The following is a 26,061-nucleotide window of genomic DNA, read 5'->3' as shown; positions in this document are numbered from 1 at the left end:
GCTGCTCCCAGTGCCAACACTGAGAGTATGTGCACCTTCCCCACTAAAATACAGCCCATCTACAGAATTTAGTGACCACAACATGACCAAGGACAGCAGAGAACTCTCCTTATTTTATTGTCACCTTTTCATTTATAATAGTAGATAGTACAATAAAGTAAATTAACAAAAAAAATCTAGTGCCAAGTTCCACTCCAAACCATGAGTGTCCATTAGAAGTCAAAAAGTGTTGCTCCAGGTTTACAGCGACATTAGAGGACTTGGTCACAGAGGATGCCACTAATTTTATGCTGTTTCCAGAGAGCAACCTGTCCCATGGCTCAAGACTCCACAGCTCCCTGAACGTTGGGTTTGGTTCATCTCACACCAGCCCGTGGGATCTGGGGAAGAAAACAGGCCAAGGGAGTGTGTAATTCAATTTCCATTTCCCTAAAAGACAAACCATTTGCCCAGATGGCAAGTCCAAGATGTGTAAACACAGCCAGAGCAACACAGCAACTGGAGGAAGACAATGGGATAAGTGCAACTAAGGCAAAAGGGAGTAACTTCTGTTTTGACGAGATCAGGGCAGGTGGCTGGGGTGAGGAAATGATTCAGTAGCAAAACAGGTATCACAGTACACCTGGACTACAGAATCATTGAGAATATAGCTTAAGCTTGCTTGAGATCTATATTTACAAATTCTAAAGAATATTTAAAATCTCTTCCTTCCCCTTTCTCCCACAATTGTAGTCTGCTGCACTTTTCAAAAGCACAAATGCTTGCTTTTACTGAAATTTAAGGCTATTATGACAAAAAAGTGTAGGACTCCTCTTCGAAAACTAAGTATAAAAGTCAATCCACTCTAGAATGTCTTTGATAACTCTAAATACAACCATCTGTTTTCCAAAACAACTCATTTTTATATTTGGAAGACAAAAAAATTTATACTGCAGAAGTTGGTCTTCATATACATTCTTTTGTCCTAGAAATCAAACAGACACCAGGAGTTATCACTGTAAGGTAAGTTCAGCCCAGGACACCCACTCTCTGCTGAATACAGATGTGCTGGTGGGAGAGGTTCACCATCACTCTCTTTGCCTAAAAGTACCAGATCATCAAAAGATCTGCTACAGAACATCCTAAAATTAATTCACCTTGCTTTGAGACAGGCTGAGGATGTACTCACATAAGCACACCTCGAGAAGCAGCAGCTTCTGGGAAGAACTGCTGGGAAGATGATGTCTGCCTGCAGCCTTAAGTGTTCTCGCCTGAGAGAGAAATACAAAGGAACAGCAGAAATGGACATAGTTCTAGCCATGACCACAGCTCCCAGTTCTCTTTGTGGGCACAAGAGGATTATTTTGCTTATTATACATGCACCTGTGAAAGCTCAATCCATTAGAGGACCTATAGCTGGGAGGGTGAGGATCCTTTCCATCACAGGAAAGTGGATGATTCTGCATTCCCTGAATTAGGCAAGTGTTGCTGGTGGTTTAAGAGTCAGCTGAATCTGGTCCAGAAGCAGCAACAGGCTAGGCAAGTCTTCACAAAAATGGCTACAACCAGCGCTTCTTCCTCTTAACCCTAAAGAGCCGGGAAAAATGCAGCATGACCAGACTAGTAGCCTAGGATAAAACCTCCACAGTCCTACGATACCATTTCCTAACATGATAGATAAGGTTCCTAGGAGTTTAGACCATGAAATCCTCCACAGACGCTGATAAGAGAATTTCATAAGGAAAAAATACAAGCTTGAAATAACTGGTTAACAACGTGGCAACACAAATCTTGGTATGGTCAACCAGCATTTTTAGAATAGTGACCCTTTCTAATGCAGGACTATCACTTCATTTGTCCAATGGCATTTTTCACTAAAAAGAAAATGCTCCTCCAATTACAAACATCAAAGACAATACTTTAATAATAACACTTTAGGCATTGTTTAAGTTTTATAACTTATTAGAAGTTAAGATCTTTTTACATACATTTCCTACTTTTATCTTGAAAGGACAGCTAACATTAAAACATATGAATAAGGGCTCACTACCTAAGGGCCATTTCTAAACATTCTCAGTCTGACTCATTTGGGATGAAAGAGCTTTATTTTTTCCACAGAAAGAGGCTCCTTACCAGTCACTACTTCACCAGCAGCTATGTGTATGACTGACCTACCAACCAGAAGCATCAGTGAAAAAGCAACTCCTATTACAGTTGTGTTAGCTACAGGTGAACATCTACAGTATGGTCAGAGGCTCTGACCATAGGCTACAGCCTCTGACCAACAACTGCAAAGTCGGCTGCACCCACTCAAAGTTCCTATCTCTGGCAAAAACCTTATTTTTCACCTAACAGAGAAGGTTAAGCACGGCACATATCTGACTGTGAGAATCAGTCATAACCCTCAGACAAATGGCATTGCTAAAATAAAGCTGTGTCACTTTGCAATGTGTTATAAAAATTCACTGACTGCCTTAACATACTAGAAATAATCACTGCATTTTTCCATTAAATATAGCATCATGAATTCAGTAAAATCAGAAAAAAGTATAAAAAACCCTTTCAAAATAGCTCCTTAATTATACCTTGCTTGAACTGAACCCTTGGTATTTGAGCAGCACGAGTAATCTCATTTCATTTCCCAACATATTTTAAGACAGAACACAAATAATAAAAATACAAATAATCTATAAAACCCACAGTACCTCAGAAATCTATGTAAAAAACATACATCTGTATCAAGGAGCTCAGTAACAACTTAAAGCACCACTCAAAATTAAGTACCATACATGTTACAGTACATTCCATTTATTATGACATTTTAAGGCTAAAATAGGTACAACTCCCTTATAGTCAAGCTTTCTTATATTTATAAATGCATACAAACATTAAGTAGATACAAATGTGTAGGGTTTTTTATTGCTCTGAACTGTCTACTAGAATGTTCAGCTTTCCCAGATGTTGTCTCAGTTTGCCTTTTTCAATCAAGCTGAAGTCCTACAACTGCAACTTATGGCACTTGTACAATTATACACCTTCTTTGATTTGAGCTGTAAATAAATTCAAAGATACATCAGACAAAATTGCCCATCATCAAAAACTTCATAACTTAGTTAACTAAACATTCATCCATAAGATACGTAAGTCATCACAAAGATTAGTTCTGCCATTCTTCAGGAAGGATCTTCTTTTCAAAATAATATTTCTAACCAAGCGGCAAACCAGCAAGAAATGATTGACTGGTACCAGTCTAACAGACTGGGTTTAAAAAAGAAAAAAAACCGGAAGCTGGATATGTGCTCCAAAACAAAGAGCAAACTTTTCTTCTTGCTCATAGAGCAATTATGTTTCCTAATTATGTAAGGCGATGCCTCATTCTGCCAATGCCAAATTCTTTGACTGTAGCTTGTCCATTTCTTGACCAATATTTCCTTCAATGGTATCACACTGGGCAAGAAAAACCTAAGAATAAGAAACAAACAAATGTCACTGGTTATGCAATTTAGCAGTGGAAGGTGCCTCTTAAGAACAGAAAGTTCCTATCCTGAATCTGAAGATGCCAACTCAATAACCACCTTCCAGCTGTTTTGATCATAGCTTATTCACAACTGCATTTACCCAGAACCCAAAAGAAACATGACATTTGATAAGGCAACGGCATGGCTGCCCATCATCACCGGTCCTGCCGCTGAAGTACTTTCATAAACAATAATGAGAAACATAAAGGTTCAGACAAGTTAGTGCTTCATTCAGCTCCTTTCCAAAACACATACTTCAGAGGCCAAGGGGTGGGAATGACAAACCTACTCAGTCAAATCTAAAATGAGCTTTCATTAAACCAAGACCTCTTCTATTTCTCCGGACTACAGCGCACCACTGAACCTTCATCTTTATCAGTAAGTAGCATTTAAGCCAATAAACGATTTTAGGCCAATCCTAAGGTAAGCAAGTACACTGCAGTTTCTGAGAAGATTCTTCCATTAGCTATTCAAGTCTTGCACTTGGTTTTGCTATGTCTGCACCAGACTCTAACAGTCAAACCAGACATTTCACGTGATTTACATTAAAATGACACTAAGAAACCTCTTTCCCTCTAGAGCAGCAAACTCTTGTGCTAGGTGAGTGTTTCTCAACCATCACACTGTTTTCAACCAATCCAGTCCCTTGAGCCATCATCAACTCACGTCATTATGGACTTGAGGGATGAAAAAATCAAGGTGATAACAACTGCTGCTGCTGGTTGCAAGTGTTTTATACTTATCTCTGCATCCTAGAAGATATATGACTACCAGCAATAGAAGGCAGTTAATAGCACCCCCTTGCTTTCATGAATACTTAGGAGTAACAAGCATAACTTGCCACTGTTTTCTTGTTCTTGATCTGGAAAAACAAACTGTTGTTGACTGCTCTGGTCTGCAACCCCTAAAAATTCTACTGCAGTCCTCAAAGGGTTCATGATCTACAGCTGTAGAACACTGTGCCTATAAAAGCACATCAGTAATTCTGATCTCTGCTCAATGGAGTCTGTTTTATACTTTAACAGCAATTCTTATTCAAAGCCCCACTTATTTCTGCTGTAACCTCACTCAAGAGTGGAGGTCTAGTAGCTTGCCACAAAGTTTATAGCCATCAGTCCATGCTGCTGTGGTTAGGCATAAGGAATCAAGAGCATGTTCAGAGCCCCATATAACACAGCTACTCCAGCAACCACCTTCATTCCAATTTGCATTGTCTGAACTTACCTCAGTAACTGAGTACAAATGCTTTGTCCCTAAAGCTTTAACTAAAATCATTTCTACTACAATGTGCTTCTTCGTAGGCCCTCCTCTAAAATAGATGGCTGTTTTAAAAAACTTGTGAAACACCAATGTGAAGTACTTAATAAGGTTAAAGTAAAAGATAGAATCTTTCAACTCCATATATGAATGCAAGGTACTTACACAATTAATTTTTAGGAGTCTAACCTGGGAATAAAGCTAGCACAATACAAATAAAACCAGTAATACAAGTAGCATTAGCATTCATTTATGTAAATTTGACTGGAGGGGGCTGAATTCCAGTATTTATTAACAAACCTTCAGCTCAAGGTCTCTAAGCAAACAATGCCTAGGAATTTATAAGCATCATACAAAAGCAAAGCAACTTAACCCTTCGCCCCCAGCTGCTCTTCTGTACAGATTTTATTTTAAAGACCTACTCTCCATACAAAGTTGGCATTGCAACAGAAGCTAAATTTTCCAAAGAACATCTCTGGCAAGGTCAGGAGTAGGTCAGCAGGAGTTACAGCTGACTGCATCCTCGTGCCCAGACCTCAGTCATTACTCCAATCCACCAAGATGCAAAAAAGAAGGAATGATCAATCCTGTTTTCCTTACTAGTTATACTTTATAAGAATTATTTAACATTATCACACAGCAAAAAGCCAACCACTAATGTAAATGGTAAGCATTATCTGAAACCAGCATGAACAATGAAAATCTGTATTGTTGCATGCTGGTTTATAAAGTATTAAATACCTCCCAAAGAGAGGTCATAAGAAATATCAATGTAAGAAAAAACACTGAGAAAATCTAGACAGCTCATTTTCACAAACTCTTGTGTACAAGTACCCAGCATTAATGGGGAAAAAAAAGGAAATAAACCGCCACCAAAAACAAACCAAGGAAACTCACCTGAACCCTCTTCACTAACCCCTTCTTTTTGAGTTTGCAATCACTGAAATTCTCTGGCAGATTCTGCAGTAAAATAAACAAACAAGTTGATGAAGCTTAATGGTGAAATTAACATATTAGCAAAAACTGAAATTATCAAAGAATCCTCTGAACAGGCATCCTGAATGTCATGCCTGCTTAGTGAGGATGATTACACAAGAAAGAATTTATAAGAAAAAGTAATAAAAAAGTCAGGGATGAGGCATGCTGACTGCAAAAAAACAGAGCTTGCAAATTTACCGCTTGTCTTTAGGTAACATACAGCAATAAACTACATAATACATTAACTCAATCACTTGCCATCGTTAGAATGTATCATCAGTAATGCAGACATTGCCAGTCTGTTAAAGCTGTGTATCTGATCATCTCTGCAATGTACTCATGGAAGGCAACAGATGTGAGGTGTTACACGCTGTCAGCTTTTAATTTAATTAAAATTGCATCATTTTCTGTACTCCTACCACCCAATATATTCATGTATTTCATCCTGGCAAATGTTACATGCCTGGTCCTTTTCGAGCTATGTGACAGTGGAGTGCTGCTAGGGAATGGTGCTCAGGTTTATGATTTTTTTTAACAGTTAAAATACATGTACAGATAATTATCATTATATAATGTTTATGTAAACATGTTTAGAAACATTGTGCTCTCGCTGTTGAAAATGCATACAATTCTTGGAGTTTCTCATTAGTACACCTTTTATTTTCTAATCTAACTCCGGATCAAGAATAGAAGTTTCTTTATAGTACTGTTTCATTTCAGCAAAAATATGAGCCCCTCTGCACGGTTTAGAGACATAAACTTTTGTAACAATCAAAAACCAAAAAAAAGGTGCTCTTTTATTGCTCAGACAAATGGTTTCTAATCCTCCTGTTTGTTGGCCGTGCCACATGCCTTGTTGTGAGGCACTTCAGCTGGGCTGTCAGCTGTATCACCTTCCTAGAGGAATACTTCTTAAAGCCTTTGAGGTATTTCACTGGTGTTTCCCTCTTGGTTCCTAACAGCAGGGTGTCTGGAGCAGAGAGCTACAACGTGGTTTCCACTACTGAAACAAATCCATGACTGGAGTCATGAGATGGCATTGCAGGGAGGCTGGACAGCAGCAGGTAACATATTCAACTGTGGAGACCCGTGAGGGGGTCTCTCATGCTGTTGGGGTGTGTCCCTGAATCTTTCCTGGGGTGCTGAAGGACTAATTAAAGGTGTGGAGACCCAGGAGGGGGTCTTTCTGTCTGCATGTAACCCTGGACAGGTTAGCTGAACCACCCTCCAATCCACACTGCTCAGTGAAGGGTCCCCATAACAGGACACTGCAGACACGTTGGTTGGGCACAAGAGTCTTGGCTCACCTGGGGCAATGACAGATTAATCGAAGGGTTTGAGAAAATCTTCCCTTTCATGTGGTGATGCTCCTTGAGCTTTAGAAAAATTGTCCTCTGAAGCTTTAATTTTATGTTTATGATCCATGCTAAGGGATTGAAGGATTATCAAATGCTTATTGATCCAGATAAATTCAAAAGTTTAGTAGTAAGTTCTCATCTTATTGTATGTGGCAAAACTTCCCAGAAGTCTGGCAAATGTTTGCTACAGGCACAATGATGGTTTTTCAGAATACTTCTTTCTTTTAATCCTTTAAATGTTAATTTGGTATAGATTTACCAGATGACAAGTATAGCAGGGACAAGGAGAAGTTAAGTTTCATCAGAACAGCACAGTAATTTAAGTTCTAAAGAAGAACTATAACTCAAAAAAATCCTCAAGAAAGGAGGATGGGCCACCAGAGCATAATTATGAGTCAGTAACACTATCAATGTCCTCACTCCTGATACATGCAATTTGACAGATTTGTCATGAACTTATGTAAACAAAATCAGTGACTGGTATTTAAGAAGAGACAGGGGTTTTTTCAATTGTTAGAACAACCTGTTCTCTGCAATACTGTCTTTCTAGATTACAAATCTGCCATTTAATAAAAAAACATAATGGGAACAAAGTAAACACTCAGATAGCAATACTGATGACAGAGTTCCTGTAAATTGGAGCAGGCTCAACAAGTACATACTGCCATGACTATGAATTTCAATTTTCCTACCGATCTCAGAAAAACTTTATTTTCTTGAAAAAGCCTTTCAGTTATTTAAAAACCTGTGTCAGATGATCAAGTCAAGCATTTTCTGTGTTCTACTCACCAACATTTGTAATAAGTAGTGTATTTTGACTTTTACTCCTGGACCAAATGTGGTGGAAGCAGTAGCTATTTAAACATGTTAAAATATTTAAGTTACAGCTACCCTACTCAAAAGCATCCCTTCAAGACTTTTCTTTCACACTTCTGGTAGTGATGACGTATTTTTTCTCTCACACTCCAATACTGCAGGACTACAAACTTAACTTCTCTACTTCCCAAATCCCTTCTTTTAAATTTATAGTTGTTGAACACACACAGCCTAGCAAAACTGAGTATTAGTTCCAAACTCAGTGCCTCTAATTAACGAGCTTGCCTGCTAACAGTAAGAAACAATATGCAGGATTCCTCACCTCTGTAACCATCCAAATCTCATTTTGTATCAAGTTACTCAGTTTTGAGTGATCCAAATAACACACGAAAGCCAAAACATTTTAATGAGCTTTCAGAATGATTCTGCCAAAGAAAAAAACTAGAACATTTACAGTGTGAGCTTGCTAACGTGTTCCACTTTTACAGTGCATCATCCATTCTTCTCAGTCAGTCATATTTTTCTCCTTTTAATTTTTTAACATGCTGTTGATTGAATCAATAGCACCTCTACATGTTCAATAGCATTTAACAGATTTGTCTGAACTTTTGCTTTTAATTGGCTACCAGTTCTAAGATACAGACAAAACCCTTTCTGGAAGCTTTACACTTTACTGCTTTGCATTTCTGTTTACCACTTTTTACTTCAGTGGAACCCATTTATTATTCCTATATATACCTCATTACCATTCTGTATTGCTGCCTCCGTATATTGCACAACTGCAGTACAGTCAAATACCACCTCAGTTGGCTGGTGGCCTGTTCACCTAATCTGGTGTAATACCAGCACACTGAACACCTACATTTTAAGATTCCACCCACCTACATGTATCTCATCTGCAAGATTTCACGGAAGTCCAGTTTTCATGACAAACCCCACAGCCAGCTTTGTATATTAAAACAAATAAGTATGCAACTTCAATCAGTGATAATGAAAACTCTCACATATTTCTTAAAAAAAATGAGGTTTATCAATGTCATAGGCTCTTACACAACAAAGTAACAAACAACTGTTACAAATTTTGAAGGACACTAATTTTACTTAGTGGCTGCTCCACTTTCACAAGAAACACCCTGGTTGTGACAATCTTCTATTTACCTCTGTACAAGTCCCTTATTCTCATCCAGCTCTCAGCTACTACACGATACAGGAAGATATATATTATACTCTGGAAATGTTAAGGTTATGATCCATTAATGACTGTGAAGCACTTGGATATAACCCCAGTACATTCCAAAGAAATAATCCAGTCCTCAATATGCAGGCATCTCAGATAAAAGTACAGTCAGTCCACATGTGACTGACTAGAAAATTCTTCAGTCTGCAGGACCTCCTTTTTCCTGTATGATATAGAATATGAAGTGTATCTCATTGGTTTTTTTCCCCAGACCTTTAATGCTACCACAGAGTTTGCGAAGATAAACTAAAAGGGCAAAGCTTGAGTAAAGGATACCCATTTCATGTAGTCTTAACAGGCTGCTGCCCCAAATGAAGCTCTTCTGTAGAATGGAAATGCATACACAGGCATTAATGTCACCAGTTAGAAACAGAGGCTGCCAAATAGTCTTTTGGAGGCATATAGGGCCAAGAATTGGATATTAAAGAAAAAATGAGCAAAGGAACTAACTAATTTTCAAAGCCAAACTAAAATTTCTAGTATGTTTAAATATCAAATAAATTATAAGATATTCTTAACAGCAAATTTCTGTTGAGATTTGACCCTCTTCTGTGGTTAGTTACTTACAATGGCATCAATCTGTTCCAGGGTTTTCATGAACTGCTCTGCAGTTCCTTTTATCCTCTTGTCCAGCTGTTTTAGTGCTTCTGCTTGGAGCTCCTTTGCTAAAAATCCCTGAGGAAGGAAAAACAAAATTATCCCATACCCTACAGAATACTCATCTTAGAAAATCTGCCAATCCACAACAGCAGAAAACATCATTTTCTATTTGTGTAGTTTCAAGCATGGTAGGGACTCCAATCTCAATCTGTATTCTATCAATCCTTGACATGGTAAATGTAAGATCTGCTAGGTTTACTTAAAAGATAAACAGGTAACAGATATTCTCCTTTGGACTTTAAGTGAATTCTTTAATGTTTTTCCAGATATAAAGAATATAATTTATCCCACATGAAACAAAATTTACCTTTTTCCAAAGAGTGCCATGTCTCTATTTTGCAAACTCATAAATGGCATTTGAAGTTCACTAAGAATTATACAGGACCCTTGGACAGTTAGGAGGGGCAGCCTATTACTGACTACTCAAAACCTTTAAACTGTTTTGGTTGGGTTTTTTTAATACATATACCTACAAAATTGTTTTGCAAAGATATAAAGTGATACAAAACTGGCATACCTTCTGGATACTTGTGAACTCTTTATTAACTTCCTCTAACTTATTAGCTATTTGCTCCACTGACTTCTCCAAATCTTTTAACTTCTTTAATTCAGCCTCTTCTTCTGGACTATTCTGTGTATTCAAAAGTACAACATTCACAACTATGGAACAAGTGGATACACGATGCAGCTAAAAAGCAGCAGCAGTGGCGATACAGACAGAAAGGCTTCTGTTGGTTTACATACTACACTGTGGCTATTCTTTTCATATTCCAGAATATGTACATTCTCATGAATAAGCTTCTTCCAAAGCTTAATTACAAATATTAGAAGAGTAAGGTATATAAACACACTAAATGAAATTAAATTGAAGGGAAAAAGGAAAAGTGCAAACTTTTTTTTTCTTATTGTTAACTTAGCATTTTTAAAGTAGAGGTAGCATTTACATCACAAGATTATTACCTTGTCCTCTACTTGGCAAAGCCAGCCACAAGTCCTTTCACCAGAAATAACCCAGCAGACTCAGTAGCTACAGTTGGGGGAGGTTTTTTTTAAACCAGGAAAAAAAAAAGATGAGCAGATAAGGTCATCGGTGCACAGAAGGTTCATGAGCACTGACAATAGATTACGCAAAGTCTTGTCAATAAGGTAAAGCAGAAGCCAGTCAATAATGTAATTTCAGAAATGTACAAACTGCAGTTATTTGCAGGGTAACGTGAGACTGAATTCAATTTTGTGGATAGGTATACAAAATTAGGTTAATGCTGTAACCTGTTTCTGTGTTCAGCATCTGACTTACTGACAAAAATTACAATAAGGAAAAAAAAAAAGGTCCAAAGGCAACACTTACCCTTTTCCCAATCAACATGACTTTGCAACCATTTTTAACACCAAGTGCTGATAACGGTTGTTCCAGTTCTTTCAGAGACTTTCCTAAATGAAAAGCGAGAGAGAAAAAAAAAACCAGCTAAAGTAGGGTTAGTGGCATAAGAATGTCTTTTTGAAGACAATCAAAACATTGACACTTGAAAGTGACTCAGATGAAATCTTATCATCTATAAGAAATGTTGCAGATTTATAAGTTACCTTTGTATATCAGTTTCTGAAAGGGAACTGGAACTCCAGTGACTTGTTCAATAAGTACAGCCATGTCTTGTAGTGTAGGTTCACCGTCTTCTTGTTGAGAAGCAACCTGAATACTGTGTTTTTCGTTGCCTAACAGAAAAGCAGAGTAACAGTAATAACTAGAAATACCTAGGAAACATTACAGAAAATCCATTTCTAATATTTATTTCCATTAATGCAAAAAGTTCTCAAACCACTGATTCTCATGTACAATCATTATTTTCAATCCTTCCTCTTGGAGTGACTGACCTGAGTTGAAAGTTTTGGTTTACACTGTAATAATCTGAAGAGTTTGATTGGGTGTATTTTACTGACATAATGCTCCTGCTAAATATTACTCCCTATCTCTTTTTTAAGAGTACAGATAGTGTCCAGACATTCCACAAGCTGAAGCATGAAAGCCCACACCTTCCTGATGTATCCCATTTCCCACTTGTAGGAACTTTTAATAGCATGAGTCTTGGTATCTGAGACAATTTATCAGTTCCTTTGCTCCCCACTCCTCATAAGTGAGAAACAAGCAATCAATGTCTAACCTGTGTTGCCTCCACACCAATTAGACAGAGTTCTCACAGTCCAAAAACTACTTCTCCCCATAATACTACTGATAAGCAGCCTTAACCACTTTGAGAAGTCCCAGCTTATCTGTCACAATCCACTTATGGAGCATCCTATTCAGACTCCCTAAGATTACTTGCATGCAGTAAGGAGAAAGTTCTTAGGAAAAAAAGGAGTATGCCTATTAATCTCTGCTTTGCAACAGACCCTTTCAATAACCCTCTGCTCCCATGCATTTAAGATCTGTCAATCTGAAAGCACCCATAGGAATCAACCACCACTGGCTGCATGGGAAATCAAGACAGGCATTTTTTACTCTTCAGGAAGAGAAAAGTCCTGAGCAAATACCAGAAATAAAACTATTCTCATGCCACTAATTTTAAGTGCATGTATCTTTGATAAAGAAGAGTGCTAGAAATATTGATATTGAAATACTCCAGCCTCCCACAGCCACATGAAAAGTGACACTGTGGCCTCAAAAACTTGAAAGCTCTAACAATACTTGTTAATTCTAAGACATTTTTAAGCTTAAAATTACATTATGCCCCTCTCACTGAAGCATTTTCCATAAACAGAACTTCTTCCCAATTTGTTGCGGGAAAAAAAAATCCCACAAAGCACAATCTCAATATATTTCAAAAAGTTGTTTTGATATATACAACTGCTTTGCATAAGGGCTCTGACTATGGGCAGTTGAGAAAAAAACCAAAAACAAGCATTAACTGAGGAAAAGAACAGATGAAGCCTGTCTAACTAGAGAATCAGTTTAACCAGAAATTATAAGTACCACTTTGGGCAGACTGTAAAAAAAAATTACTGTAAGTTCACAACAGAGGTCCTCAGTGGAGCAGAGATCCACCTGCAGCCTGTGGAGGAGACACACACCAGAGCAGGTGAATGCCCTAAGGCGGCTATGGCTGCTTTGGGAAGCCTGCACTGGAGCTGGCTACTGGCAGGACCTGTGGCCCTCTGAAGAGAGGAGCCCACGCTGGAGCTGATTTGCTGGCAAGGCTTGTGACCCTGTGGGGAACCCACACTGGAGCAGCCTGTTCCTGAAGGACTGCAATCAATGGGAGGGACCCATACGCTGGAGTAAGGGAAGAGTGTGAGGAAGAAGGAGCAGCAGAGACAGAGTGTGATGAACTGACCACAGCCTCCCTTCCCCTGCACTGCTCAGGGGGTAGGAGTTAAAGAATTTGGGATGAAAGTGAAGCCCGAGAAGAAGGGAGGGGTGGAGAAAGGTGAGTTTTTCTCCTTTAGTTCTCATTATTGTACTCTGATTTGAATGCTAATAAACTACGTTTCCCCAAGTCGGGTCTGTTTTGTCCGTGACAGTCCCTGGTAAGTGATATTCCCCTGCCTTTATCTCAGCCCACCAGCCTTTCCTTGTATTTTCTCTCCCCTGCCCGGCCGAGGAGGGGAGTGACAGAGTGGCTTTGGTGGGCACCTGGCGTCCAGCCAGGGTCAACCCTCCATACTTGCAGATTGTGAAGTGATGCCTGTGGGTCTACTGCTGTTCTGTTTCTCAATCCTAATTTGCATCTTTCCCCACTTTCAGTCATGCATGCAAACCTTTACTAAAAACATTTGTGCAAAGTGTTAAACCGGCATCTGACAGCAGCAAGTGTAAATCAGACAGCTGAAGCCCAAGGTGAATAATGGCTTCTATTTGCTATTTATTAATGACAAAGTAATTATCAGGTAAGAAAAAAATAGGAAAGATGAAAACATTCTCACATAAGATGACTGTTGGCAAAGAGCAAGATGTTGGAATTATAAATATGTCAATATCATTAAGTTATTGACATCTTTGCAAATGAAAACCCCTCAGACCAAATGGAGCTCTCTGAAGGCATCAACAAGCACATGAATCATGACAATTCAAACATATTATTCCACAAAGTTCCTCACCAAAGACTCTTAAATAAAACCACCAGGTGATAAAGAAAACATTTTAACAAAATAATGTAACAATTTGGAAACGTGAATGAGCAAGCAGAAATAAACTCTAAAGATGGAAAGAACATCACCAGCACAGTGCAGAAGGAACACAGGCTGAATTTATTATTCAATAATTTAAAAAAATCTAGTAAAAAAATTAACAAGTTTTGCTAACAAAAATGAGCAGAACACCTTACTGACTTAATACCTTACTATTCTCCTCAGTCCTCCTACTGTCTCACTTCACCAAAATTTAACCATGGTATTTCCATACTGTGGAGTCAGGGTTATTCTCACCTCTTCACACTAACTTTTTATATTTATTTGCAGATATAAGACCATCCTCCCTTCCACCGTCTTCTCCCTCCCCCTATTTCTTTTTTTGAGGAAGAAAACCTCAACTGTGTAAGCCAGCCTTTGAGTGACCCATTCCACCAGGTCAGCACCCATCTGTCATACTGAAGAAACCACACTCTCTGTTGCAGTCTTGCAGCCCACTAGCTGCAAACATCCAAGTATTTTTCAACAAAGAAGAAGAAAACCTATCAGGTACCACCTGCCTTTAACATGCAGTGCTGACTTCAGCAACATATTGCATCTAAATGAAGATTACTACCGAACAACACAATCACAGAATGGGTCAGGCTGGAAGGGACCACAGTGGGTCAGCTGGTCCAACCTCCCTGCTCCAGCAGGGCCATCGTAGAGCAGGTGGGACAGGATTGTGTCCAGATGATTTCTGAATATCTTCAGAAAAGACCACTGCACAGCCTCTCTGGGCAATCTGTTCCAGTGCTCGGTGACACTCACAGTAAAGAAGTTCTTCCTCGTATGCAGGTGGAACTTCCTGTGCATCAGTTTCTGCCCATTGCCTCTTGTCCTATTGCCTGGCACCACCGAGAAGAGCCCGGATCCATCCTGTTGGCATCCCGCCTTTACACATTCATAGACATCGACAAGGTCCCCTCTCAGTTGTCTCTTCTCGGGGGCGAACAGGCCCAGCTCCCTCAGCTTTTCCCCGTAAGAGAGATGCCCCAGCTCCTCAGTCATCCCCGTTGCCCACCATCGACCCCAGCTCTGCGCTCCCTGGCAAAGGCCGCCCTGTTCCCTGCTCCCACCATCCCCCCTCACAGCAGATCTACGCCTGCGATCCAGCCGGAGAGAGACACTTGGAAGCGGTGGCCAGCAAGGAGCGAAACCTTACGGCAGCAGCCGGGATGGAGAGCGGGCCGAGCGGGGCCGAGCCGGCCCCGGCCCCTCCCCGCTTCGCCGGGGCAGCCGCGGCCCGCCCGCCCCGCCCTGCACACCGAAACAGCCGGACGGAGCCCCCGCCGCCGGAGCCGAGCCCCCCGGCCGCTCCCCTGTCCCGGGGCTCTTACTGTAAGTGACGGTGACGGTCACCGGCGCTCCGGGCGCCGCCATCTCACCCCGGCACAGGGAAGCGTCTGCGGCACCTCCCGGGGCGCGCCCTTAGCACGTCACTTCCGCACCAGGAAAACGGGAATGCCGCCTTCCCGCTGCGCTGTTATTGCTTTACACCCCCACCCCCCCCCCAGCAGCAAGGGCACCGCCGGGGCAACCCGGCCGTAAACGGGACGGGTTTTTTTGCCACCCTAGATGCTTCTGGGATCAGATCCAGACCCCGCCTCTGGCAAATCCTGTGCTCGTGCCACACACTGCGCTGATAACCTGCCCCCGCCCCGTCTGTAAGACCAAATCAGTTACCAAAAACACCACACAGAGGGATCTGCTAATTAATCTACGTGGTTTTATGTCTCCATAGAATACATAAAGTTAACGACAACCCGATTTGGTACAGTTTTCTGAAAGGTTACAAGTACAATCGCATAAAAGTCTCGAGACTGCAGTAGTTTAAAAATTGCATTGAGTTCTTTTATCAAATAAGCATAGTAATAAGGGAGCTATTTTACAGAGAGTAAGCAGCAACGTACAGTCTTAGTCTCAAGAAAGAGAAACATAATACAAAGTCAAAATAAACCTCACCTATCAACAGCCACCACTACTCTTCACGTTTTACTTTGTCCATAAGACATGGAAATCAAAACCTGTAAGACTGACTGCTTCCACCGAAGGGAATTGTGACGAGTTTTCCATTAACAGAAAAGTCAGTAGCAGAACAACTTTCTTCAAAGAAAGAACACCACCAGCCATTCATATTGCATTCTAGGATGTAGTGATATTAAGGTTACACTGGAAGGACAAGCTCTCCAGGATTTAAAAAAAAAAAAACAATTTGTAAAGTATAGTTCATTATATCCATTGTGCTTTTGAAACATTTATGTTGCAGGGATCTTTGGCAATCCAAATTCATCCACCAATACACCATCCTGTAAGAAAGAAGAAGAATGGGTTAACGACTCTCTACCAACCAGAACGTTTCACAAATGTTTCCTTACCATTTCTATAAAGTTTCTATATTTGCATTTGTTACTGTGTGACAGCTGGAATCAAAGTGTACTTCCTCCGTATGGAACTCTATTAAAGCCCCAAAAGCAAACATAGAGAACACTTTCTTACGGTTTTAAGAATAACTATTACTAGAGTTGTAACGGTACACTTAAATTATACTTGCAGTCTGAAAATGTTTGACAGGAATTACAAAATGCCATTTTAGTTATTTTCTTTAAATATAATTAAGAGCATTCCTGTACCTGTATTCTGTCATATGTAGTATTCAAAATACATAAAACATTAAGCACACTTTTTTGTTCAAAATATTAACGGTCCCAAATATAAAGTAACCAACACAAATGTGATTAATTCAAAACAAACAAACAAAAATGTAATTCACTTTTAAAAAGCAAAGGACTCACTTTGTTTTTTGTGTCTGTAGGAGTGACCTCTGGGATTGCTGGTGCAGATGCGGCTTCATCTAAGTAGGAATTGTCTTCATCAGCTAAAAGCTCATCACCTAACGCATCCAGTTCTGAAAGTGAATTATGCTGGTTGAAAAATTATGCAGGGAATTCCTTTTGCAAAAGAAAAGCTGCTCTTACAAAAAACCACGGTTCATACTGAATGCTTACATTCATTCTTATTAGCATTAGTCATCGGTCAGAAATACACACACACATACACACTAGAGAGAACCTCCTTCCCTGCCCTGCAGCATTCCATTGGTATCTCATGTTTATCTCATGCTCTTGTTACTGCTCTTAAAGGAAATGCAGATTTAATGTTTAAAAACCCCAGTTTTTAAAAAATACATTTGAAGCATTTGACTTATCAAATTAAACCTCACTGTATGACAGTATGATGATTTTTACATTTAGGAATGTAAAAAATCATCCTCTCTTTTCCTCACCTGCTTCCAAATCATCTTCATCAATATCTGGTGTTCCATAGCTACGACTCAGTGCCTCCTGGACTTCATTGGCTTCTTCCATCATATCCTCCAACTGATCTTGTATGTCCTGAAGCAACAATCAATTTCAATTGGTCCATATTTAATCAAATTCTGTTTAGTAATTCCAACATACAAAGCGCTCAATTCTTTTAATGCATAAACCATTTTTTGAAGCAGCATTAATACAAGTCAAGGCCCATGCATTCAGTGCTCATGTGGCTTTAACTACTTTCAAAATTATAATGTATGAGACAGAAAAAGAGGAACCTTGAAACATCTCTGCAAAATCCTTTTGTTTGAAGTATTCTTCAGGGAAAACTAAAAACCTCTAATAAATTAGCCAGTCCACCATTATCTTGAAAAGCAGAAAAGGTATGAAATCTAGACAAATTAAATCTACCATCTGGAAAATAAGCACTAAGCTAAGTTGTGCCACAGCAAAATTTAGCACACTTATGGGCACTGTACTTGGGTACAAGTAAGGAGACAATAGTTGCCTAAAGGTTTACAATGCAGGCCACATAACTGCATAGGAAAGAAAACTTGAAGGAATTCAGCACTGGCATTGGATAAGAGCTTAAGTGAAGCATATTTGAAATTATATTTAATGATCTTATTGGGGGCGTTATACATTGTCTGAAGTCAGGGCCAGGCCTTGCTGATTTCTGGAAATTACATTTTTTTGTTTGATTGGTGTTTTTTTGCTTTCAGGTTTTGTTCTTTTTAATCAGGCACTTTCTTAAACTGGGGGAGTAAAGGACTAATCTGCATGGGGGAAAAAAAAAAAGGACAAAAAAAGCCATAGCAGGAAGTATCCACTAACATTTATGCTGAAGTGCAGAGGAGAGGAAGGGAGAGAAGGGAAAGTTCAAAGATTAGCTCAGCAAGGAAATCAGTACAATAAGGCCAACAACTGATTACGCAGTACCAGAAAAATCAGGAAGGAATTATGATGGTGGTCCCATAAAAAAAGCCAACTAAAATAGTCAGCTTACCTTCAAGTTAATAGTCCACTCACCACTATTTCAGTACACTATTTCTGTTCTTTAATCATTTAACTATAGAAGCTCACCTCAATTTGATCAATCTTGACTTGCTTGTACGCTTTCTTCATTTCTTTCACCCCCAGTTTCATTGCATCCACCTAAAAGAGAGTCAAACCACATGCTTGTATCTGATGTAGCACACACAAATTAAACAAGTGTGAGATTAATATACTGGTACCGTTGTCTTTGTATCCTTCAGTGCCTGAATAGTGTAATTAGCTTGTTCCATATTAAAAGACTGCTGTGACAGATTATCCCTCTGTTGTTCATACCTGTTAAAAACAATACAAATAATGGCTTTAAAACACCACACTAATTATTACCACAAACATTCTTAATTTTTTAAAAAATTGAAAAATCAGCAGCAGTAGTCTAAACATAGGAACAGATTTGGGGTGTTTTTTCATTTATTATAAACAACTGCAGAATAAACAGCTTCATAAGAATCTAGCCATTATGCATTTCTGTTTATTTGAAGCTGACAAAGCTATTCCTGAACTAAGCTTCTGTTTTAACTGACAGCAACACCAAATTTGCCTAGGAGTAGGTGAGCATATAGGAGGAGTTTAATCACCATAAGCTTGACACTCATGCCATGCTCACTAATGCTCTAAGCAGAATAGAAGAGTTGCCAGGTTATCCAAACCACAATGGCTCTGCACTGGAGCTTTGCAGGGCAGGGAGGAGGGGGAGGATAGGGTACCAAAAGGAAACCATTAAGGCTAACCAAAAACAAAAGGGAGATTTTAAAAATCAAGAAACCATCCTTCTCCAAGGTAAACTTGTATTAAATCAAGAATGTAAACTACGTCAAGTTAAGCAAAAGAACAAAAGCATAAAAATGAACAATGAGTCCTTCAAACAACCCAAGTGGGAGGTCTGCAAGACAAGGATGATCCAAATACAAAATCTTCTGGACAACTAATAGCTAAATGCATTACTGTTCAACAAGAGGGAAAAGAGATGACTGAAGGATATGACAATAGCCTATTATGAGGGGCCTGGTAACTGTAAATAGAGGAACAACTAGCAAGGAAGATTAACAGGCAGCACAGTCAAAATACAGAAAAAAAAATCAAAACCTAAACCACAAAAATCAAGCCCTCCTCACAACATCTACCTAAACTATTGCATTCCTTGCCATATGATATTTTGGATGGTAAGAGTTCACAAATACTTAACAAGTAATTGAGTAAATCTATAAAGGTACAATTTATCTGATGGACACGAAATACAAGATGATACAAGCTTTGGCTTTGGCTCAGATAGCATCTAAGATTTGCAGTTCATGGACTGTAAGATACTGCAATTAAACATTCCTGAATATTTGCTTTGTTCTGACATCTTTTCTTTGGATCTGTTCAAGACACTTTTCAAGACAGTATACTAGACAAGACCAGAGAACATGATCACCCAGCCTGTCCATTTTGGTTTATTTGCATAAACACAATTACCTTTGCTATATCTGCTCAAGTCCTCAAGGGTGTCCCCAGAGAACAGGTAAATTTCCAATAAACCAGAGCAAGGTCTTCAAGTACACAATTTACAGTAACCAATTAATAATATAAAATGAGGCAATCCCTCAGAATGTTTAGGAGCCAAACACAGCTATACTAATGAGCAGATTTCAGCCCCCTTGTACCAACACAAATTTATGGACTGACATATAAATGCTGATGCAAAATCTGCAAGAAGATGCTTCTGAAAGGCTTGTTCTTTAAAGGTATTTTTCTTTAAAGAATGCTCAGAAGAGTACTGGAAAGAGAGATGAAAGTGTGCCACCCCTCCTTAAAGAAAAAAGGCTTTTATTAATCACAAGCTGAGAAAGGCTTCAACTTACATTCGCTTCTGCTTTAACACTCTCAGTGCTTTCTGCTTTACTGTATTCTGAAAGACACAATATTGTTACATTATGAAAAATATCTGACTTTACACTTGATTATACTGTTTAAACATAATGCATTAGACTTATGTTTTCTAAAAGATTCCTCAGTTACTAGTGCCAGGAGTTTAGCAATAGTCACATTCAGCATTTGTCCTGCATTAATGATTAACCAAACAGGTGAGTACAGGAAGCTTCTAATAGAAAATACTTTCAATTCCAGGCTTTTGAATTATTTTTTCAATAAAAAAAATACAAAATCAAGCTTAGTCCATCCGAGCCATCTTTCATTAGCACATTTTAGTGGTCAGCATCAAGTAATACTGCAACAGGTGCTTTAACAATACTGTTTATATCAGATATGTTTATTATCGGATACATCTTGTATTGTAAGTTCATCCCCTTTAAAAATGGGTTGTCCTGCTCCCTTTAGGCATAGTGCAAACCTTTTGGGTTTGGCTGATGAACAAAACAGACTCTCTGTCAGACTTAATTAACACAAGGAACAAGGCAAGCAAGTTACTTCTGACTGAAGAATTACATGATACTTTAGAAGAAATAAAAACCAATGAAAACACTGTTCAAAGACGCATGTCTAATAAAAATAATCTTGCAGGATCTTTTTTCTCATTTGGAGGGCAAGATGCATTTCTAAGAACCTGACGAACTGGCTAAATCACTCCACTACATGACACGAAGTGTGAGTCACATCCTCTCATGCTTAAACCCCACAGAAGATTCTTACCTTTGCAGGTCCCTCTCTCATCTTCTTCATCTGATCCTTATACTTCACTAGTTCTGCATCAAGCCTAGCGATTTTCTTGTCAATTGACTCAGCTCTGCTATCCACCTTTAATATACGACGGGGAAAACAAACAAAACAACTTTCATTAAGGTTTTATTCAGGTATTGGACAACAAAATGAACAGCCTCAGTTTCAATATGTTTCTAACTGAATTGTTTCTTCACTCAGTGGTTTTATAAACAAGTGAAGTCTAGATTTTGCAGAGAATCCAAAACCAGAATCAAGTGAAACAACTTGTACAAGGAGCACAAGAAGCAACACGCTTGAGGTTACAGGAAGCTCTGCTATTGTAACATGTTCTCATCATTTTGAGATGCTCCCTTGCAAACCCACTGAAGTCATGTCTCCATGCAACAATTTCTAATAACAAGACAGTGCCAGGGACTAAACTGGAATGGAAAAATGTATAAGTGTACTGTGGTAGCAGATCAGGGGGTGATGCAAAAGTGAAAGGTGCATGTTCAGCAAGGCTTGGGGTTTATTTTTGGTGGGTAGAGAACATTAATCCTTCAGAATGATATTTGGATTACGGGTTACATCTAAGAAGCCCAGACTTAAACAGTTTTTCAAAGGTGCCTAACTGCTTTGTCAGAGAGAGATGCTGTTCCCATCACTTCCCACAAAGGGTCCCAGGACACAGCACTTTGACCTGGTAGCTACTCTGAATTCTTACTGTGCTTTTGCTCCGAATCCCAACAGTAGTTTCATAGCTCAGTAAGAGACCCCCAGCAGCCAACCCTAACAGCCCTGGTGCAATGCATACCACAGGGCTGTCATTAGGGAAATATTTTAATCCTTCACCATAAGAGGGTTAAAGATGATAATTACATAACCAAGAATAGGTATAGGTAGTTCAAACAGCATACACAAATTCATAAAAAGCCTTCTTAACATGAACTGACTATCACGGCATAAAGCTTATTCACTTCTCATTCCAAGGAGCCCCTCTAGGGATTAGAATACAATGACATTCCAATTATAGCAGGAGACTGATCAGTGCAAATTTACAATTCTGACTTGCTAATGCTGTGGCTAAGCACATACAATTACGTGGATTTTCATTCTGGTGTTTCAATGACCCTTCAAAAACTGTGCTCTATGACAGCAACATGCATTTGCCAGAGGCATCCTGAGCGGAACGTTTGATATGATCCCTTCACACAAGAGAGTGAAGTGCCTGGGCACAGCTGGCACTGAAAAATTTGTATTAAGCTTTCTATTATGCCAAATATTTTACTAATAGCAAGAAAGAGAGAAATTTGTGATTTTAAAACTCTTCTATGTTCAAAGCATAGCACCTCCTCAAGATCTTCATCAGCTAAATGCATCTTTGAGGTCAGCCTCCATAGGGGAAAAACAGTTATTTGGTTTATTATATAATGATTCTTTTAAGAAGTACTAGCAGGAAACTGAGAGAGAGCCTCCTACATCGATTAACTACATAAAAATTTCACACACACATTACATGGGACCTCAGCTTTTAAAAATGAGACTGGACAGAAGAGGGGAGAATGGATCTAATCTATCCTGAAGAAAATTAGACTGTGTATTAGGACTTGAACAGTTGCTGTATACTATTCACAAATAAGGCACACCCAGGTATATTTCACTGCAACATATCAGAAGGGTCCCAATCTACACAAAAGGAAGTGACCCTGAATTTTAACACTGTTGTCACAACTTTTGTTCCTATGTTTTCTATTTACTACTCTGAAAAACCCGAGGTTTGGAGTGTTTTTTCAAAGAAGAAAAAGTAAAAACACTACTAATGCCACACTTCCTGATGCATCCTTCCTCCTACTGGTCTCGTGACAGCTTTGAGTCATCTGACTATGCCCTGACAGCAAGCATAAAAAAATCCTGCCATTAAGTGCAATGAATTTCAGATATCTAAACTTGCCTACACAGAAAAAACCATCCAAAACACAGGCATGATTACTGCCTAAGAGTTGTCCACATTTTTACCAAATGTTAAGTATGAATATAAATTGTTAGTCACCGCATACAAAATTTCCTAACTGCTGTTTAATGGCTAATTACCACTGAAGTGGCATGGTAAGAGATTTCCCAAAATAATTTGACTCTTTCAAAAGGTAGAGCAAAATGTGTCTAAGACAGAAAATACCACAGAACTGACATTGCTTGAGCCTCCAAACTGCCAAATTTAACATGGTAAAGAAACAGTGCACATTTTTTAATATCTCACACAGCTCTCTTCAACAATAATTCACATGTAACTTAAGGAAAAAAATCTAATCATATCTGTAGTTCTTTAGCAGAAGCTATACTAGAGATTTCACTATAGTGAAAATGAACTGAAAATACAGCGAGTCTTTCACAAATCAGGCCGATTACTGCGTATAACTTGGCACAAAAAGTTAATTCATAAGCTTCAAACTTGTAAAAGGAAGCATATTACCCATGCTTACTAGTACATAGAGATGTCTTAAATTTTAATTTCGTCCACAGAAACTGAGAGGCATTGAAACAGGGTGGTTTATAGACTTCCTGGGATGACACACCCTTAACAGGTATGCTTGCAGCCAGCCCTTCATCTTTCAACAGCTGACCAACACAGGCTCTTGATTTCATGTTTTAAAAACCACCCTGTAACTCATCACTGGTTGGCAAAGTCATCACATACCTAAAATAAAACTGAAACTCCGCTTTTCAGTTAACCTGCTGTCTTGCATAGTCAAATTTTCAGACAATGCAATTACAAACAACAAGGAGAAGATCAAAACTGCATTCAGCAAATTTTGGAAAAAATCCTAATATTTACAGCTGTTTAAATTACACTTTGATGAATCCCAAAAATCCAATGGGATTGACCAAGCTCTTTAGTAGAAGACAACCTGCAGGCATATCTAAATTGTCTTTTGATTTGCTACAACATTAGAAAACAGACATTAACTTGGAACTGGCAAAATCAGCATGAAAAATCTAACGGACTAATACAGGAGTTGGTGGTTGTGAGGAAAACAAAGTTTCCTGGTCTTCAGCTGATACTGCCAAAGTGACAAATTTAAGTATTAACAACAGTATCTCAGATGTATTTTGGAGTTCAAGCCATCCACCAAAGTGTTTACTGGCAACAATGGGAAAGCCAACCCTGATTTTCAGTCAGATAGTTTATTCATTGTTCTAACTAAACATACTTGGACTTATGTTTGGGCTTAATACTGCTAAAAAGCAATACAGATTCTCTGACAGTAAAACAAGGTACTGGAAAAACACTATGACCACTTCTCTCCCTGTACCACCCAGTGGCATACACAAGAAGCCAATGTGTAGGCTTGTGTAGGTAGCACTGACAAATATTCATTAGGTATTTTACTTAAAGAGTCTCTTCACTGGGTAGCAAAATAAATCTTCTGTGAGGAAAACTGTGATTTTCCTCAGAAGGTTTTGTTGTCAGGTTCCAGTGACAATGCTTAATTAACATCCATTTATACCCCCACTATTACTGACTTTTCACTGGACTTTGTTAACTACTGACACAAATACAACCTCTGTGTTCTTTTTTAACCTTTCAAAAGTAGTTTACAACAGAAGGAGCTGCAAAAACATCCTACAGTTTTCTTCAAAAGCTTTAAAGTCAAAAAAATACTGTGAAATTACAAGACAAATCTTCTTAAAATTTTTCCTTAATCTTTTCAGGCAGGCCAAGATTACAACAGTTATAAAGTGTTCTGCCGTGCGTTTCCTCATCATTTCTTACTTGGTTATCTTGACCTTGTTTATCTGTCCATCTGCACACACCTTTGACAGCAACCCTACAGCAATCCTACTCACCAAAAGAGACAGAACACTCTTCATTAGAAGAATTCATCACAAGAGGGAATCACCCTCCCACCTTCTGTATTGGACAGAGAGGCTGGTTTTCTTGCTCCTGCCCCTGCCTTGCCACAACTTGGCATGGCAGGAGTTAGCACTATAGTGGAATCAGAGGAGGGAAGTCCTCAGATGGCAATACCGAAAATATCCATGAGGATGTAAGGAGAGCCATGCCTTATATGCACGTTCTGTGCAACTGCTTATGGGATGTGCTTCTACGCACGGGAAAAAAACCACAGGCATAGGTGTATATACATACAAAGGTACACGCCAGTGTACAGGCACAGGTTCATGCTAAAATACATGTATGTATATATATATATATATATATATATATATATATATATATATGTACAAATGCGCTGCACCAAAACGTAGCCGTGTATCTGTGCACATTGAAGGACAGTGTTCAAGGCCAGGTGGGACAAGGCTCCGAGCCTTCAGCTGAAGGGGGCTTGGAACTGGATGAGCTTCAAGGTCCCTTCCAACCGACCCCATTCTGAGGTTCTACGACACACCCACGTTACCCAGGGACACACACGCAGTGCCCACGCCAGCCGTGTCCCCGTACACCCAGACACGTCTGTGCACAGGTGCCGTCACACGGCCCCCCCGCCTCTCCCGCCGCTCCCGCCCCTCCCGAGGCGGCGGCCGGGCCGCGCAGCGCCCAGGCGGCTCCGGCCCCTGCCGAGTGCCCCGGGGCGGGCACTCACCGTCCCGATGCAGTCGGTGAGGCTGGGCGGGGGCGCCTTCGGCTTCGCCTTGCCGAAGAAGCGGTTCATGGCGGCGGTCCCTCCGAGTCGCTCCCGGCAGCAGCGGCGACGGCAACAGCGTTCCCCGCCGACCCGGAACCTCCCGGCCGGCTCCACCCCGCGGAAGAAGGGCCGCGGGAAGCAGGAAGCGCTCTCCCGGCGGCGCATCCCTGAGCTCCCGCCCCCCTCCGCTGGGTGCCGGTGGCCCTGGGGGCCGTACGGAAGCGCGGCTGTTCCGCACACGGAGACGCTTTTCTCCCTCAGCGCACCCCGTGTAACGAACCTGCTGGGCTTGCACCGCCTGCTCGAAGTGTAGAATCATCCCCGTAAGGTCAGCGGATCTGATCTGTTACAAACGCCATGGAAACAGTCACAAAAGTGACTGTCCCCCTATGCTCGGCACTGGGGAGGCCACACGTCAAGTTCTGCGTCCAGTTCTGGGCCCCT

At 39.9% G+C, this 26,061-nt stretch overlaps 2 protein-coding genes across 3 annotated transcripts; both read right to left on the bottom strand.

Moving 5' to 3' along the window:
• Positions 1-95: 95 nt before the first annotated feature.
• On the bottom strand, positions 96-15,388 carry BAG1 (BAG cochaperone 1). Of its 2 annotated transcripts, XM_032712825.1 has the most exons (7): positions 15,305-15,388; positions 11,388-11,516; positions 11,152-11,234; positions 10,321-10,434; positions 9,711-9,818; positions 5,652-5,714; positions 96-3,441 (listed from the first exon to the last, which is right to left on the bottom strand). In XM_032712825.1, the coding sequence occupies exons 1-7, from the start codon at positions 15,345-15,347 to the stop codon at positions 3,352-3,354; spliced, it is 630 nt and encodes a 209-aa protein (XP_032568716.1). In that variant the 5' UTR covers positions 15,348-15,388; the 3' UTR covers positions 96-3,351. The 2 variants fall into 2 exon arrangements, with proteins under 2 accessions (XP_032568716.1, XP_032568723.1); XM_032712832.1 differs by lacking the exon at positions 10,321-10,434 and having other exon boundaries at positions 15,305-15,384.
• A 283-nt stretch (positions 15,389-15,671) lies between these two features.
• Positions 15,672-25,829, bottom strand: CHMP5 (charged multivesicular body protein 5). Its single transcript, XM_032706071.1, has 8 exons — positions 25,576-25,829; positions 20,966-21,070; positions 20,179-20,225; positions 18,517-18,610; positions 18,365-18,436; positions 17,251-17,359; positions 16,760-16,872; positions 15,672-16,273 (listed from the first exon to the last, which is right to left on the bottom strand). The coding sequence occupies exons 1-8, from the start codon at positions 25,780-25,782 to the stop codon at positions 16,223-16,225; spliced, it is 798 nt and encodes a 265-aa protein (XP_032561962.1). The 5' UTR covers positions 25,783-25,829; the 3' UTR covers positions 15,672-16,222.
• Between the last annotated feature and the right edge of the window lie 232 nt (positions 25,830-26,061).

Source organism: Chiroxiphia lanceolata, chromosome 1, assembly GCF_009829145.1.
Source record: "Chiroxiphia lanceolata isolate bChiLan1 chromosome 1, bChiLan1.pri, whole genome shotgun sequence".
Lineage (NCBI taxonomy): Eukaryota > Metazoa > Chordata > Aves > Passeriformes > Pipridae > Chiroxiphia > Chiroxiphia lanceolata.
The sequence above is the reverse complement of the archived record's forward strand: the minus strand, read 5'-3'. Positions and strand labels throughout refer to the sequence as shown.